We start from the raw sequence: 18,692 nt of genomic DNA, 5'->3' as shown, positions 1-18,692 counted from the left end.
TGAATAATCTAGTCAAAAATCTATTAATATGCATCCAGAAATTCCGGATGCTCGGGCATGACCAAAAGGCATGGTAAAATGAATGGGGTCGATGGCCATATTTAGAACAGGCACTATCTCCTGACCTCCCCACGTGAGCCAATAGGCTCAAAGTATCACCCTATAGCCGCATTCTCTAAGTCTCTCATCTAGCATTATGGCCGGGATGCCCCGCAACATGGCCGCAATATCCCAGTCCTCCAAGGAGACCCCTGAATCCACCTCCCATCTGTTCTTCAAAACTGTGTAGTTTTTTTGAGGCTCTCTTTTGACGAGGGATCTGTGCAGCCCCGATACCAGCAGCTCCCCATCTAATATCTCTTGGAAAAATTGTCCTACATGGGACCCTAAATGACACCCCAAAAGTGACTTGCCAGAGATGCAATATTATGCTTAACTTGGACGTACGCAAAGCGGTTCCCCCACGTGACCCCTATCTGGGACTGTAATGCTGTAAATGTAATCAAGTCTCCCTCCCCTACCAACAAGTGTTCTAGCATCATGACCCCCTTTTGCTCCCAAGTAATAAAAGTAGATTTATCCAACCCTGGTTCAAAAGCAACATTGCCTCGAATAGATAACTGATCAGAGATAATAGGGTTTCCCCCCAATTTCCTCACCAGCACCCTCCACACCTCTCTCATAGGTCTAAGTAATACACGATATGTTGTATTTTATGTGGGGGTTTGGTTTTTTTTTTTAAACCATCTGTAGTGTCTGTGGATAGGCAGATGATATAAAAATGATGAAAGAGTAATAAATACTGATCTTGCCAGCTGGAGTTGGATGCATTTTCCCTTATAATTTTTGTTTGTTTGTTCCAAAACGTTTGGAGGTACAATGTGCGGGAACATATTTGTACCATTTTAAAAATTAGAGAGCTTTCATGTTTTGTTGCATCATAATTTGAATAGTTCTGGTCTCCCACAGTCTTATTCCTTGCTATTCTCCTGAGTGGTTTCATTGGTCATTAAGATAATTCTGTTGCATTGGAATGATAACACTATTTTAGACCTAAATATTTGGTGGAGTCTAATATACTTGTGTGAGGCATGAGGGTAGTGGCAGTGGCAATTAACATTGGTTCCTGAGTTGTTGACAAGTTTGGGCTTTTTTTGAAAAGAATTTTATGGTATCATCTCTTTTGTTGTATAATATTGGTCCAGTGTCATATTGGTGTACAGTTACTGCTTTGTGGATATTGTAAAGTTAAACAATTGAATAAAGTTACTGGAACTAAAAAGAAAAGTCTTGCATTTGGTTAGTCATCATAACCATATGCAAATTTCATCTCCAAAAGAAAAAAAAAACTAGGTATTATCAACTATTTGCAATCCCCTTATTTATAATTAGGATGTTATTGTTATTCTACAAATATGGTGAGTATTTTTCTGCTGGAAACTTTTACTACTACTAATCATTTCTATAGCGCTACTAGACGTACACAGCACTGTACACATTATATGCAGTTACTTTCTCTGGCCCTAGAGGGCTCATAATCTAAGTTTTTGTACGTGGGGTAATGGAGGGTTAAGTGACTTGCCCAAGGTCACAAGGAGCTACAGTGGGAATTGAACCCAGGTTGCCATGATCAAAGCCCACTGCACTAACCATTAGGCCACTCCTCCACAAAAAAATGTATAAATTGAACCTTTACAAAGTAACACTTGTGTTTATAATATGTGAGCTTTGCACAAACTCTGATTTTTAAATTTTTTGCCTGTCCTCTCTTTTTAGTGTTGATTCCCCCTTACTCTGGATAAGAATAGATCCAGATATGTCTGTACTGAGAAAGGTGGAGTTTGAGCAAACCGATTTTATGTGGCAATACCAGCTACGCTATGAGAGAGATGTAGTTGCACAGGAAGAATCCATTTTAGCACTTGAAAGCTTTCCTACTCCAGCATCACGACTTGCACTGACTGATATATTGGAACAAGAACAGTGCTTCTACCAAGTGAGAATGCTGGCATGCTTCTGTCTTGCCAAGGTGAGTTCATGCAACATGAAAAAAAGCTGGTAGATGATATAGAAAAAAGTCAAAAGATATAATACCTCTTACACAGACCTGATACCTAGCATTTTTGAATCACTTATCAGGTGCTTTTAATGTGGTTCATTTGAAATTAAAACTGTGGTGGTACTGTCTAAAATAGTAGCTGTTTGTGACTATTGCATTGATGTGCTGGAGAGCTAGGGAGTTTATCCAATAAGATTAGATGAATCTCTGAAAACTCTCTGGAGCTGAAATTCTTTTGTTCCTTATATAGGCTTTTTTTTTGTTGTTTGTGTTTGGGTTTTGTGGTTGTGAGGCTGTTGAACCTTTCTTCTTGGATTCCTAACGATATGCTTAACTTTTTAACTTGATGGCACTCAAGGCAGCTTTTAATCATTTTAGAGGCAATATTCAAGAGGCCTGCGCTGACGCAAACTTCGTGGGTAGTTTTACTCATAGGGTTTGTACCATTAATCAAAGCAAAGCTACAAGAGTAGTTTTTCTTTGATTATTACCGTATGAAAAAGTACCTGCAGAGATCAGTTCTTTGTGGATAATTTTTCTGGCCAAAAATGGGTGTTGTTTTGAAAATCCAAACCTATGCCTATTGTTCACTCTTCCATTTTCAAGCAACTGGCATGCAGTGGTACCTGCATAGGGGGCAAGCAGTATTTTCTCAGCACAATATCATGGTAGCACAATTGGCAGAAAGCGGTATCAGTGGAACAGATCCTATATAGGATACTATTTGTAGACACTTCATTACCACCTTGGGCACCGATCTGTAGGATACTATCACCTGTTTATTATCTACCTCAAGCCACTTGTTGGCATGATTTGGTCATACACCTTATTTCTACATTTACGCAGATGACATGTATCTGTATATACCTATTGAACCAGGCTTACCTACAGCTCTGAGTAAATTGACTGCATGTCTCTACTACTACTACTTAATTTTGTAGCACTACTAGACATGGAGGAGTGGCCTAGTGGTTAGAGCACTGGTCTTGACATCCAGAGGTGCCTGGTTCAATTCCTACTGCTGCTCCTTGTGATCTTGGGCAAGTCACTTAACTCTCCATTGCCTCAGGTACAAACTTAGGGCCCTGTTTACTAAGCTACACTGTAGGTATGCAAACCTTTTATCGCGTTCTAAAGATTAGCACATGCTAACGCTAGAGACACCCATAGGAGTATAATAGGTGTGTCTATTGTTAGCACATGCGAATTTTTAGTGCACACTAAAACGTTAGCTTGCCTACAGCGCAGCTTAGTAAACAGTGCCCTTAGATTGTGAGCCCTCCAGGGACAAGGAAATATCCAGTGTACCTGAATGTAACTCACCTTGAGCTACTACTGAAAAAGATGTGAGCAAAATCCAAATAAATAATAAATGCTGTACACAAACACCTGTACTTCAGGAAGAAGGTGAAAGCCTGGCTCTTCTCCTAAATCTTTAATGAAAGAGGCAACCAACTAGGCAGTCATGCAGGCAAGAATTATCATTGGCTGCACATACTGGAGCAGGAAATTGCAAGTTGAGACCAGTGGCATGCACCTTTTCTGACTGCAGCACAATTTATTCTGAAGTTAGTTACTTGACTATCCTGTTAATCTAGCTTGTTTGTCTATATGTTCCCTTCCTGCTTGATCACCAGTTCTGTTTTTTTTCTGCAGCAAGGAGTGGACGTGTATTTCTCTTCTCTCCTCACAGCTGCCGGTTTGATTTTCTAACGAGAGCTGCTTTTTGTGCCTTCCCGGTTTTTCTTTTAGTTTGTTTATTTTGTACCTCGTTCGGAGTATTCTTCCTTACATTTTTAGTTTATTTTCCATTTTTTTTAGGATTTATTTATTTTACTTCTCTCAGTAGGCTGCATTTAGGCCTGATCTTCAGACTGGTTCTTCCCTTCATTTTTGCCAACATTGAGTCTTTTGATTTAGCCACAGCTGTTTTTTCTTACTTTGTCATCGAAGGTTCCCAGTGCAATAGGACCATCTCTGGCAAAGACACCCATTCTTGGTGTTTCCAGTGTTTGGGGCCCAAGTATACCCCTTCTAACTGTCTTCTGTGTCTTCGTATGAAGAAAAAAAGAGTTGCTGTAGTTGAAAAGAAGAGTTAGCCAGAGGGGCTCAAAGAGAGAAACTTTTTGGAGTCAGGTCCAAAACCTCGATGTCTGTGTCGGCATTGGCATCAGGTGTTGCATTGGCATGGGATGCATCAGTCCGTATGGCTGCGAGACCCTTAGACAGTGGGAGTTACCGTGCATTGAGTAGGTCTCTACTTGTCTTGACGCTGGCTGCTATGAAGGCCCCCCAAGACATATTGGCGTCGGACCCAAACCCGAGTCAATGTGAGGACTTGACATCGGCCTCGTTGGCACTGAGGAGCGTCGATGGCAAGCATCAGAAGAAGCATCGGCATCGATCGCCCTCAACGCATGGTGCCTGGAGCTCCAGGGCACCGAGGGATTCCCCAGCATCCGAGAAGCATTGGTGCTGGGAGGAGCTCCAGGGCACCGAGGGATTCCCCAGCATCCGAGAAGCATCAGTGCTGGGAGGACCTCTTCCCCTTCATACAGGAGGTGTTGATGCATGGGTTACTAGACAGCCAAAACCAGACACCCGCTTCGATTCCACAAGTTCAGCAGCCTGCTTCTACACCTGTGCCCCAGCTTTTCCCGATATCGGCCCTCAATGAGTGTCTCCGGGCCTTGCTGTCTGAGCTTTTGGCGGGGTTTATACAACAAAATGCATTGGTGTCTGGGAGCTTGCACCTGTTATGCCTCTTGCTGATGTCCTACATGGCCATCAGCCTGCAGTGGGGTCACGCCAGCGCCACCTGTGTTGAAACCCCTTCGACTTCAGTGGAGGAAGCTTTGCCAGATTCGAGGCTAGTGGCCGACTCCTCGATGCCCTTCTCGGGGACATGGTTCATCTTCGTTGAGGTTGGCTCGGTCTCAGCCTTCCCATGAGCAGTTCCTGGCTGACACCAATGAGGAGTGCTCATGGGAGTTGGAGGAGGATCCACGATACTTCTCAGAGGAGGAGTCTTATGGCATCCTGTCTTAATCCCTCCCCTGTACAGGAAAGAACCTTTCCTTCCCATCTTTTATTAATGAAATAGTGAATGCCATTCCATAGGGCAAGTCCAGGGCTAAGATGTTTGAGGATCCTGGACTACGAGTCTCCTCCTAGAGAGGCTGTGATGGTCCGGCTTCATGAGATCTTGCAGGTCGGTTAAGTAAAGAACTGGGAGTCCCCTCTGTCCGTCCCTGTCCTTCCCATGAAGATTGACACTATGTACCGGATTCAGTCTTCCCTTGTGTTTGGTAAGTCTCAGTTGCCTCATCATTCCCTAGTGGTGCAATCTGCGCTCAAAAGGACCAGGATTCTAGGGACTGTGCTTCAGCGCCCCCTGTAAGAGAAACTAGAACCCTGGATTCTTTTGTGCGGAAGATGTATCAGTCCTCTATGCTCATCTCCCTTATCCAATCATACCAGCTCTACATGAGACTGTACTTATGGTCATTGGTGAGTAGTATGTCTGATTTGGCAGACTCTCTCCCTCTTGCACAGGCTGAATTTGTTCAATTAGCAGAAGGCATGTTGTTGTAAGTTCTTGGCCAGAGCGCCTACGACACTTTTGATGTAGCATCTAGGATCTGTGCTTAGAGGTTAGCGATGTGCAGACTCTCATGGCTGCATGTCTCTGACTTGGACCCCGCATTCCAACAGAGGTTGCTGGATGCTATGTGCCAGGGGGATAATCTTTTTGGAGAGAAGGTGGAGGAACTCACTGACCTCATCAAGAAGTACACTGATACCATTGATACTCTCTTCCACCAGGCGCCTTCTGGAACTACTTCCTCATCTAGGAGGTTTTTCGGCAAGTCGAAAAGGAGTACTTACAACTCACAGAGGCAAAGGTATACCACTTCTTGCCAACCTCAGCATGCTCAACCCCAGCACACTCATTCTTTTCAACAGGGTGTGCCTAAGACCCAGACAGCGTCCCAGTAAAAGCAGGGGATGAGCGGAGAGGCTGAAGTTTTTTTGAGAAAGGTGGCTCCTAATAACCTCTGATCAATGGATCCTACAAATAGTCCATCTCAGTTACACCCTGTATTGGGGAAAGAGACAGTCAGATTGCCCACCGAGAGCAATTTGATTTAGCTCTTAGCACAAGCAGGTACTTGCAGAGGAACTCTCTGACCTTCTAAAGGCCCATGTGGCCAAGCCCACTCACTAGGGGAAGAAGGGAAGGTATTCTATTCCAGGTACTTTCTTGTACAAAAGAAGACGGGGGAATGCGTCCCATCCTAGACCTAAAGGTCCTGAAAAAATTCCTGGTCAAAGAAAAGTCCAAAATGGTTTCCTTAGGCATCCTTCTCTCCATGATTCAGGAAAATGGTTGGCAATGCTCTCTGTATTTAAAGTATGCTTACACTGACATCCAGATACTTCCAGCTCACAGGAGATATCTTCGATTCTGGCTGGGGACACGTCACTTCCAGTACCGCATGCTGCCTTTTGGCCTTGCATTGGCTCCCCAGGTTTTCATCAAGTGTCTTGATGTAGTTGCAGCATTGCTACGCAAACTGGGAGTCCGTGTGTACCCTATCTCAACGATTCGCTATTAAAGAGCATATCGAAGAACAGTGCTCAGGAGTCCATGCGGATGACTATTCTGGTGTTACTACTACTACTACTTAACATTTCTAGAGCGCTACTAGGGTTACACAGCGCTGTACAAAATAAACAAAAAGGTCCCTGCTCAAAGGAGCTTACAATCTAAAGAGCTGCTAGGGTTTGTTTTAAACTACCCCAAGTCCCATCTGCTCCTTGTCCAGCGATTGGAGTTCTTTGGAGCCCTGCTAGACACCCAGCAGGGCTTGGGCTTTCCTCCTTGTGGCACGGGTGAATGCTCTTGTCGTCCTTGCCGTTCAAGTTCAAGCAGGTCACAGCTCAGCAGATGTTGTTGTTGTTGGGCCACATGGACACCACTGTTCATGTGACACCCATGACATATCTTCACATGAGAACTGTCCAATGAACCCTAGCTTCCCAGTGGTGTCAGGCCACAGGAAACCTGGAGGATTTCATCCAAGTGTCACAAGAACTGGTTCAGTCTCTGCTTTGGTGGATGATTAGATCCAATTTGACTCTGGGACTCCCATTCCAAATTCCACAGCCCATGAAGGTGCTGACAGCGATGCATCCCATCTGGTGTGGGATGCTCACGTAGACGAGTTAAACACTCAAGGTTTTTGGTCAGCCCAGGAGACGGATCTTCACATTAACCTTTTGGAGCTCCGGGAGATCTGGAACTCTCTAAAGACTTTCACAGATCAGCTGATCAACCAAACTGACAATCAAGTTGCCATGAATTACACCAACCAGCAGGGGACATCGGATCACTCCCTCTGTGTCAGGAGGCCATCGGAATGTGGTAATGGGAAGTCCAGCATTGAATGCTCCTCAAGGTCACTTACCTGGTGGGCAAATCCAACAGCCTTGCCGACAGACTGAGCAGGGTCATGCAACCGCACAAGTTGTCACTCAACATGGGTGTTGCTTGCGAGGAATTCCAAGTGTGGGCTACCCCCTCAGTGGATCTCTTTGCTGCTCAATCCAATCACAAAGTTCCTCAGTTCTGTTCCAGTCTCCAGGCCCACAACAAAATAGCATTGGATGCCTTCCTCCTTTATTGGGGTCAGGTATTCTGTATGCATATCCTCCCATACCTCTTGTAGGGAAGACTTTACTGAAACTCAAGCAACACCAGGGAATCACAAACCTGATAGTCCCATAATGGCCCAGGTAAATCTGGTTCCCTCTTCTTCTGGAGTTATCCTCTGAAGAACCATGGAGATTGACGTGTTTTCCGGACCTCATTAAGCAGTATGAGGGATCTCTTCTGCATCCCAACCTCCAGTCTCTGTCCCTCACAGCCTGGATGTTGATGTCTTAGACTTTACTTCCTTGCATCTTCCTGAGGGTGTCTCCTGGGTCTTACTGGCTACCAAGAAAAATTCCACCAAGAGGTGATACTCTTTCAAATGGAGGAGTTTTTGCTGTCTTGTGTGAGGGCAGAGCCCTAGATCTTATTTCCTGCCCTACACAGGCCCTGCTTGAATACCTTCTACCCCTCTCTGAGTCTGGTCTTAAAACCAACTCTGCAAGGGTTCACCTCAGTGCAGTTAGTGCTTACCATCACCGTGTAAAGGGTAAGCCCATCTCTGGATAGCCTCTAGTTGTTCACTTCATGAGAGATTTGCTATTGGCAAAGCCCCTGTCAAACCTTCCCCTGTGTCATGGGACCTCAAAGTCATTCTCATCCAGCTGATAAAAGCTCCTTTGAGCCACTTGATACCTGTCATCTGACGTTCTTGACGTGAAAGGTCATATTTTTGGTTCCTGTTAATTCAGCTTGCAGGGTCAGTGAGCTTCAGGCCTTAGTGGATGCACCGTACACTAAGTTTCATCACAACAGAGTAGTTGTCTGTATGCACCCTAAGTTCCTTCCTAAAGTTATGTTGGCGTTCTATCTGAACTAGTCGATTGTCTTGCCAACATTCTTTCCCCCACCTCATTCCCATCCTGGTGAAAGCGCACTGCACACCTCGGACTGCAAGTGAGAATTGGCCTTTTACTTGGAGTGGACTAAGCCCTACAGACAGTCCACCCAGCTTTTTGTTTCTCTTGATCCCAACAGGATGGGGGTTGCCATCGAGAAACACAACGTCTCCATTTGTCTGGCAGATATCATTTCTTTTACTTTTGCCCAGGCTGGGCTGGCTCTTGAGGGTCATATCAAATCTCACAGTGTTAGGGCCATGGCTGCCCACTTGAGGTCAGCCTCCATTGAAGAAATTTGCAAGGCTTCAACGTGGTCTTCTGTCCACACATTCACATCTCACTATTGCCTTCAGCAGCATACCCAGCGTGACAGTTGGTTTGGACAGACAGTTCTGCAGAATTTGTTTTGGGTCTAGAGTCCATCTCCACCCTACTAGGCCTGTTTCATTCTGTTCCAGGCTGTACTTTCACTCAGATTGTATATAGATTCAGGTTAATCTGTGTTAACTTCATCATTGCGTAGTCCAATTTACCAATGGTTATTGTTTTCAGTGAGCATGATAGCTAGGGATTCCCAAATGTGAGAATCATAGGCTGCTTGTCCTCAGAGAAAGCGAAGATTCTTACCTGTAGCAGGTATTCTCTGAGGACAGCGGGCCTTATATTCTCACATACCCTTCCATCTCCCCTTGTAGTTGTCTCCTCTTTTCTTTTATGCTCTAGTATTGTACTGGTGGTCGTGCGCTCTCACAGCGGGCAGGAAGGCACTTGCACATATGTGGTAGAATGTGACTAGGTCTCCAAAGAGCTCTGTAAAAGCTTGACACAAGCTCCGGACTGGGCAACGCAGATCGTGTTACCCCCATGTGAGACTATAAGGCCTTCTGCCATTGGAGAATACCTGCTACAGGTAAGTATCTTCGCTTAACCGGACCATAGGCAATATATAATTGTAAACTTCCATTGTTGAATTTCTTTATTCCATAGTGCTGTCACCAAATCAGTACAGAACCTGTGGGTTGTGCCCATAAATACAGAGAAAAAAAAATCATACGTGCTTCACTCATAACAGCACTATACCACTTTAGATGCTCAGTATTTTTCTGTTTCCAGCAATGGTGTTGGGTGGACCATGCAGCTTCTGGACTGGTTACTGAGGTAGCTCTTGGCCCAGTTAGAGCACTGGGTGTCAGTTGAGCAGAGGGACACCTAAATTGAGGTTTTAAGTTCCATTAAAAAAAAAAAGTATAGGGCAGGTGAATTGGATCTGGAGCAAGGATGATTCTTGGTGGAGTCTGAGTTCTCTCCCCACCCCCCACCACCATTCACTGTGATTTTCTTCTGTTTCCCTGGAAGGGATTTAACTAACTGGATGGGAAGTTGCTCCCTCATCTCAAAATATAAGAAGAGCTTTAAACTCTGTGATGCTTGTTCCAGGCTACAGTAGTGGAAATGGATGGGATTTTGCCCCCATACCACAGGGAAGATTGTTGTCCTATTGTTTATTTGGGTTTCTTTTGTTTTGTTTTTCCGGATAGTCCTGAGGGAGCTTGTGTCAGAGGCTGGGTGTTTAGACTGGCATCCAAGCTTTTTTCAGGAATTGTTAGGAAAGGAATTTAAAACAAAAATGAGAATGTTATAATGCCTTTGTATTGCGCAGCTGTGCAACTGCACCTTAAATACTGCGTTCAATTCTGGTCACTACATCTAAAAAAAGATATAGCTGAATTAGAAAAGGTACATAGAAGGGCGTTGAAAATAATAAAGGGGATGGGACGACTTCCCTATGAGGAAGGGCTAAAGCAGCTAGGGCTCTTCAGCTTGGAGAAAAGATGGCTGAGGGGAGATATGATAAGGGTCTATAAAATCGCTTGTTTACGCTTTCCAAAAATGCTAGGACTAGGGGCATGCAATGAAGTTTAAAACCGGAGAAAATATTTCTTCACTCAATGTGTAATTAAACTCTGGAATTCATTGCCAGAAAATGTGGTAAAAGCAGTTAGCTTAGCAGAATTTTAAAAAGGTTTGGACATTTCGTAAAATAAAACAAAACTATGTAAGCCACATTGAACCTGCAAGCAGGTGGGATAATGTGGGATACAAATGCAATAAATAAATAAAATTATTAAGATGGACTTGGGAAAATCCCCTGCTTATTTCTAGGATAAGCAGCTTAAAGTCTGTTTTACTGTTCTGGGATCTTGCCAGGTACTTGTGACCTGGATTGGCCACAGTTGGAAACAGGATACTGGGCTTGATGGACCTTCAGTCTGTCCCAGTGTGGCAATGCTTATGTTCTTATGTGCTTGGCCAAAGCAGCAGTTTTTTCTGCCAGCTCAGCCCACACACCTGAGGTTATTTTCAGGGCACTCTTCTTTGGCCCGGTCTTAGCAAGTGCGGGGCCCTGTGCAGAACAATTTGGTGGGCCCCATCCTAGCCCCGCCCCGCCCTAGCCCCACCCCCACCCTAGCTCCACCCCATTGATACGGAATAAAACTGTATCCAGTGCTAATACTAGACTTCTGTGCTCGTTATCTTTTAATTTGCAACATGCATGCTGACATCTGCAGGGATACCGACGAGTCTACTCCAGATCCAGCTGAAATGAGCAGGGTGAGGGGGTTCAAAGGCCACCTCGAAAGCACAGTAAGCCTCCCCCACTTTGCAGAGAGGTTCTTTCAGCTACAGCACTTACCGCAGGTAACTGCCACTAGAATGCTGATTGTAATGTTCTGGGTGTGCCAAAAAAGCATTTTTTGTGCACCAAACGAGGAAAGGAAATGCCACAGAGAGGGCTCCGCTTTTTAAAACAAGGAATTCCTGCAAGGAGAGAGAGAGGCAACGCGCACCCTCCGCCACGTGCTTGGGCGCAGGTGCACCTGCAAGACATGTCGGTGCTGACGCATGCCCATGCTGCCCGGGATCACAGGCTGCAAAAGCAGCAGCACGTGCTTTTATTTACCGCACACTTTGCAGCCGTGGTTGGTGGCTTCACTTGACATCACGAAAGGGGGCCGGCCTAGTCTTCAACTCCACCCTCAGATTGGAGAATAGGGGGCGGGACAGTCATCTCCTTCCGGCCAGTAGAAGGGTGGCGGGTGAAGAAGTGCTATAGGGGGCATTTTAGGAGGACGGCCCTACAGAGAAGCATGCTGAAAGTGGGGGGTGGGGGTTGCAGGGCACTGTCTTGCGTTCCATTAATTTAAAAATAAACACTTCGCAAAGCAAAGGCAACTTGGATAGGGGTCAAGGGTATCTCAGGATTCTCCCGGAAAAGCTGAGGGCTTTGGAGGAACGCCGAGTATTCCCATTGGTGTTTTTTAAGCCGTTGCGGGAGCGGGATGGAGCGGAGGAGGCAGAGTTGAGGCGCGCCGTGCGGGGCCCTATGCGGCTGCCTTGGTTGCCTCGGCCTAAGACCGGCCCTGACTCTTCTGAATGTAGGCCTCCTTGGAGGGGGATAACTCAGAGGAGTCAGCGTTCCTTCCTCCTCCTCCTCCCTCAGCCTTGCTTTCTTTTTCTTCAGGCAAACAGGAGCCAGGTGTGCCAGTGCAATCTGTGGAGGTTTAACACCCAGCCAAATGCGAAGCTAGAGAGGTTCACAAAATTGAGCTGTGGTCTGTGTGGTGTACATGGAGTAGGGCCTGGCATGATTTCCCTTGAGGGATCTATTTCTTGCATTTGTAATGATGCTTTCATTAAAAATTAGATAAGTAAAGCATACTGGACTCTATCTCCCCCTCTGTCTCTCTGTTAGAGAAATGGGAAAACTACATATCTACCTTCAGTCATGACAGAGACTGCACAGCTCAAGTTGGTCGAGTTAATATTTCAGCAACTGGTGTCACATGCATGTCTGAGCTCCTCTGTCCTCCCTGCTTCCTCCCAGCTAGGGGAGCAATAATGTTTTGTCTCGCACAGGTTGCTGGCAATGAGCAGGTATTCATGAGTGGTGACATCCGTTCTTGAACCTACAGAAGTGCCAGAATGCCATTCCACCCTTTTCCAGCACAAATTAAGCCCTGTTACGGTAAAGAAAGAAATGAACACTAAAATAAAATCTTAAGGCCAATGTTCAAATGTACTTATCAATATGGCAGTGCCAATAATTTGGATAAGTGCTACTGAACTCAGCCATTTGTTTATTTTCAGCAGCACTATCCGGCTAGTGCTGCTGAAAATCATTACAGACTACCATGGTGTTATCCTTGTAATTCAGGGATGGAGGCAAAAGTTATCTGGTTAATGGCAGTATTCGAATCTGTAAAGCTATCTGGATAAATTTAACACAGCAAAATTGATGATCTAATTTTATCTGGCTAGCATAGTGGGTTTTCAGCCAGTGTGCCGCTGTTCCCCAGGTGTCCCATGGTGAGCTGCTGCATAGGAACGGGGTTTGTGGGAGTCCGCGGGAATACCCTGGGATTCTGTGAAAATCCCCTGCAGGTCTGTGAGGCTCCTATGGGAGTGTACAAGCATCTCAGTGACCACCTATCTTCCCAGAGTTCTCCAAGACATCCAAGTATTGCCTCCTCTTCTCTTCAGTAATTTAGCACAGCCACACTTCCTATCTGCCTGGGCTGAGGTTAGCAAGGCTCATGTCACTGACATACACACATGGGCCAGCAGCATCAGAGGTCACCATCTACTGGTGAGTGTGGGTGGCGACCTCCCCTGTATCTGAGTCTATCATTTCATAAGCCAGTGGTTTTCAACATAATATTTGTATTATGAGAAAATTAAATTGATATGAAGCCCATGCTGGTGTTTCCCACAGGTCTAAGCTGTGGCCTGACACTGTGGTTGCTTGATTTGGGTAGAAAAGCTGGAGTTTGAAATGATGGACTCAGATATAGGGGTAGGGAGGGAACAGGGCTTTGTGGCCTGGGCCTCCCACAGAAGAGGGACCTCTGCTTAGAAAAAAATATTTGTTTGTTTATACAGAATGAATTTGGCTACTGGATATTTCTTTCATTCTAAACAAGTACTGTAAGCAGTTGTACTATGCTATGACTTAAATTGTCTTCCACTTTTCCCTTTTGAATGTTCTTTCCTTTTATATATGATCTGCCTTGATTGCATGAAGATTTCTGTTTTTTGATGTAGTGAACACAAATTAAATATGTGGTTCAAACTAAGTAAAGCAACATTATTGAGAACCCCTGTGCTGTAATGAAATTAATAGTATTACTGACTGTCCTACAGCAATTTGCATGCCTGTTCCTTGTTATGCAAAATGTTATCTCAGAGCAGGAATATTTCAGTATATTCTGTTCTGGTGCTGACATTATTATATTCAAGGGCTTTAAATGTTCTTGGTGCTTTAGCTTCTTTTCCTAATGGCAGAATGGTATGGAGCTGCCTGGATGTTGGATGGGAGTCAGAACCCTTATTCTGCTCCACAGTTTTGACCATTTTGAGTTGTGACTTCTTGGGATTACCAGTGCTATTTTTGTTTTCATATTTTTGTTTCTAATTTGCAACCTGTATTTGGTGATGGTCTGCATTTAGTTCCTAATTATGTTTATTTTATTTTCAAGGCTTCTTAGACTTAGATAGATTTTTTAATTTAAAAAACAAACAAACCATAAATTAGATGATGACTGAATTAGGTGTGGCTGGCATTAGTTTAGATAGTAACGCACATAGTACTCAGTGTTAGGTATACTTGTCAAGCATCCTCCCTCAGACAAGGGACATCATGAAACATTACCAAGCACATAGCCCCACTTTTTATTTTTTTAAGATAAGAGGTTGGTGTGTGTGTGAGAGGAGGTATTCGCGTTAAAATTTTTGTTTTTGAATGCATGTTATTTGTGCCTATAAAGATAACACAATGATTAAAATTTTAATTACTATTACTACTAATCACTACCACTACTACTAATCATTTCTGTAGCGCTATTAGATGTATGCAGTGCTGTACACATTATATGCAGGTACTTTCTCCTTCCCTAGAGGGCTCACAATCTAAATTTGTTTTGTACGTGGGGCAGTGGAGGGTTAAGTGACTTCCAAGGTCATAAGGAGCTGCAGTGGGAATTGAACCCAGGTTGCCAGGATTAGAGAATGACATGGGGATAAAATTTGTCCCCATCCCTACCCCATACCTGTGGGTTCTGTCTCTGTCCCGTCCCCGCAAGCCTTGTCTTCATCCCCGCCCCGTCCCCGCAGGTTCTGTCCCCGTGGGCTTTGTTCTCATCTGCAGAAACCTCGAACATTCATGATTTTATATTTAAATCTTTGTATTAAAGTATAAAAAGGAAGAATATGATGTGCAACTGTTGTGTATAAATTACAAATAGAAAACAATGAGCAGCTATAATAAACCCTCCCACCACCACCACCCTCTACCCTTCCAACCCCAACAATAGCTGACTTCTACTACCCCAAGGAATCCTAATCCATCCTGTTAAAATGTCCAGGGGTACAAAATACAACCCGTTCTGTATGTCCTAGAGAGGAGAAATATGCCCTATGAAGTACTGTTATGATTTTTAAATCTGTGGATGAATAAGGAGTCATCAACAATCTCAGGATTCAGTCTAGTTCTGTCTTCCACAGTCCCTCCTGCAATAGAAGATGCCTTCTTAGAATATGTGCTGGTAGGATGTACAGAATCCCCCATGCAAAATTTGCTAGCTGTGGCCACCATGTTTGCTTGTTTTTCCAAAAAATAAAAATATTGTCGTCTACATCAATCAAACATAAAAAAAACAGTCCAGTTCATTAACAGGCTTCAAAGTAGAAAATGTCATGGGGACAAAGCTTGTCCCCATCCCCATGGGATCTGTCCCCGCCCTGTCCTCGCGGGCTCTGTCCCCATCCCTGCAGTTACCACAGATCCCCGTCCCCGTGTCATTCTCTAGCCAGGATCAAAGCCTAACCTCTAACCACCAGGCTAAGCACGACCTTAATGCTTGTTAAATCATAAAATATATCCTTTAAAAAAAACTGATGATGTGCCTTGACAAATTTTGCACCTTGTTTGTGTGTCACAAATGAAAAGGTTTAAAATCACTGGGATAGCAGTTCAAATATCACTGGTGCCGTTGGTTTTTATTTAAATGCCACAGACCTCATTTAAACAGAATTGCCAACCATGAAATTTAAATATTGACCCATTAATTTTAAATATATTGGGATTGGATTGATGCCTTTATTTTTACTGTATTGTATCATTTATTGGATGTTGTCTATTTCTTATGTTGGGAAATACTTCGGTCAAACCTCTGTTTGAGGGAGGCAGTATACAAATATAACATAATTGCTTGAAATTAAACACTCTGGAACTGTTTTGGTGGCGATTACATTTTTTTGAGTGTGTTTCATGCTAGGATAATTTACATTGATGTTTACATGGAAAATAGCATTACTATCATTTTCACAGATTGCAAACTCAATGGTGAGTACCTGGACAGGCCCTCCAGCCATGAAATCACTTTTCACACGCATGTTCTGTTGTAAGAGTTGTCCAAACATTGTGAAGACCAACAACTTTATGAACTTCCAAAGTTACTTTTTACAGAAGGTAAATGAGTTTCTTTTGTATTTACAAAGTTTGCGTTTACTGTAATATATTTGTTTTTGCTTTATACTAAGAATTTTTTTAATGAAGTGATGCTTACATATAGGATGATTAATATATGCCTGGCTCTTTTAAGACTGGAAATAGAATAGAATTTCCTCAAAACCTGGATATGATATGGCCGTAGCAGAGCAGAGGCATTATGTGAAAAACTAATCGGTATGTATCCTTACCACTAATCAGTGCAATAATATTACACGAGTCGGATTATGACAGCGGAGAGATTATCATATTGTACCCATCTATTTCATTGTCCATAGAATCATTTGAGATGTAATTTCCATTCTCAGAGGACAAGCAGTCTTGTTTCTTGTCATAAGTGGGTAGATGCCGACCCGCATCACTTGGTAAATTTGCTATAGAAAAATCCAGAGGTTTTAGGAGCACGAGGCACGCTTCAGCGTGCATACGTAAATGCCTTCCTGCCCGGCACGCAAACGCGCCCACCTTAGTTTAGTTTTTTCCGCATGAGGAGCAGCTGCTTTTTGTGGTTTCTCCTCACATGCCCAGTCAGAGCGTTTCTTATTTTTTGAGTGCTTGTTGGCTGTTTTTTCTACCTGCTTGTTTTGTTTTTTCTAAAAAATAAAAAAAGAGGCCTTTATTTTCTAGTTTTTGCCCCGCGTTTAAGTTTCCTTTATTTTTTGACACAGGCCGTTTTTAGGCCTGCCTGGTCGGTTCTTTTCCTTTTTGTGCCTTTCCCCTTTTTTTCAGGCACCATTGCGTCTTTTGATTTAGCTGGTATGGTTTTTTCCTTCCATGTCCACGAAGACTGCCAGTGGCTTCAAGCGTTGTACTCGGTGCAAGCAGACCATCTCAAGGAAGGACACCCATTCTTGGTGTCGCCAGTGCCTTGGGCCTGACCATAGCTCTACCAACTGTGTCCTCTATCTTCGTATGAAGAAGAGGACCCAGATTTCCCGGGAAGCTCAACGTGAGAAGATTTTTGGAGCCAGGTCCGGTTTCTCAGCATCAGCATCGAGGTTGGAGGTGTAGGCATTGACGTTGAGAGTTGCACTGGCATCAGGAGTCAAGGTAGGAATGGCTGCTTCGAGACCCCGTGACACTGGGAGCAGTGAGGCATTGGGTGGGTCTCCACCTGTCTAGAGGCCTTCTGCTATGCAGACCCCCCAGGACCATCCATTGTCGGACCCGACCTCGAGGCGATGGGAGGATTCGATGTCGTCCTCGTTGGCACTGAGGAGCATGGGTGATGTGCATCGGGCAAAGGCCAAGAAGCACCGTCACTGATCTCCCTCGATATATGGTGCCGGGAGCTCCGGGGCGCCGAGGGATTCAGCCCCCAAGAAGCATCTATGCTGGGAGGACTGCTCCCCCTCTATCCAGGAGGTGCCGATGCATGCATCTCCAAGCAACTGAGATCCTGCTCCTTCACTGGCCCCAGCAATTCTGCCGCCTGTGCCTCAACCAACACCAAAGTCTTTCCCAATGGCGGCCCTTGATGAGTGCATCCAGGCCTTGCTCCCTGAGCTTCTGGATGGCCTTGTGCAGCGATGTGCGTCGGTATTGGGAGTGCTTGCACCTACCATACCTCCTGCTGTGGCCCCGCCTGTCCCTCAGCCTGCGGTGTGGCCCCTGATTCCAGCACCGATGTTGACAGCCATCCAAGCCAGCACCCCCTCGACTCTGGTAGAGGAAGCTTCGCCAGAGTCAAGACGGGAGCCAGTTTTTCAACGCCGCTCTCGAGCACATGGCTCCTTGGCATCAAGGCGGGCCCAGCCTCAGACATCCCTTAGGGAGGTGCTATCCAGGTTCATATACAAAATCTTTCGTTTTGAAAGTGCCTTCCCTTTATTAATCAAATTACACTGGCTTCCCATCAAAGCGAGAATCACCTTCAAATTATGTACCTTTATCTTTCAAATCCTAAATGGCACAGCTGCAGACTATATGGTACCATTTAATAAACTTACCTCAAAGAAACAACTAAATATGAGGCAAGAAACTGTCTCAGACTACACTTCCCAAATTGCAGAAAAAGTGATCTACAAAACTGTTCACTCTGCAGACTTCACTTACCTAGGAACCAAATGGTGGAACTCCTTACCACCCAAAATAAGAAATATACTGGAATACACTAGATTCTGCAAAATCCTCAAACCGTTCCTATTCAAACAAACCCTCACAAAGAATAACCATATCTCAAACAATTAATTATTACCTGAATTGGTTATTACTCTATTTACCATTAACTTTCTCTTCGTTTCATGTACAATTTCTCATTCATAATAGATTTTCTAAATGTTAAACATCCATAGCTATCTCAGTATGTTTATGGTACTGCATTGTAAAATTGGATTTCTTACAACAAATTACTTTCTTATGCATTATTCTTTATGTATCCTATACTGTTTATTATAAGCCACATTGAACGCAAATTTGTTTGGGATAATATGGGATTTAAATGTCACAAATAAATAAATATCTGACACCGAGTAGGAACGCTTATGGGTATCAGAAGAGGATCCCACT

General features: G+C 44.3%; 1 protein-coding gene across 1 annotated transcript in view; it reads left to right on the top strand.

The window, feature by feature from the left end:
* TAF2 (TATA-box binding protein associated factor 2) overlaps window positions 1-18,692 on the top strand; it is a 377,955-nt gene that overhangs the window by 198,346 nt on the left and 160,917 nt on the right. Inside the window, exons 16-17 of the mRNA XM_030218511.1 lie at window positions 1,777-2,029; window positions 16,005-16,145. Coding sequence (XP_030074371.1) covers window positions 1,777-2,029; window positions 16,005-16,145 — 394 coding nt within the window. The remainder of the gene's footprint in view (window positions 1-1,776; window positions 2,030-16,004; window positions 16,146-18,692) is intronic.

The sequence above is a fragment of the Microcaecilia unicolor genome, chromosome 1 (assembly GCF_901765095.1).
Source record: "Microcaecilia unicolor chromosome 1, aMicUni1.1, whole genome shotgun sequence".
In the NCBI taxonomy this organism is placed as follows: domain Eukaryota; kingdom Metazoa; phylum Chordata; class Amphibia; order Gymnophiona; family Siphonopidae; genus Microcaecilia; species Microcaecilia unicolor.
Note: the sequence above shows the minus strand (reverse complement) of the source record. Positions and strands in the feature narration are given on the sequence as shown.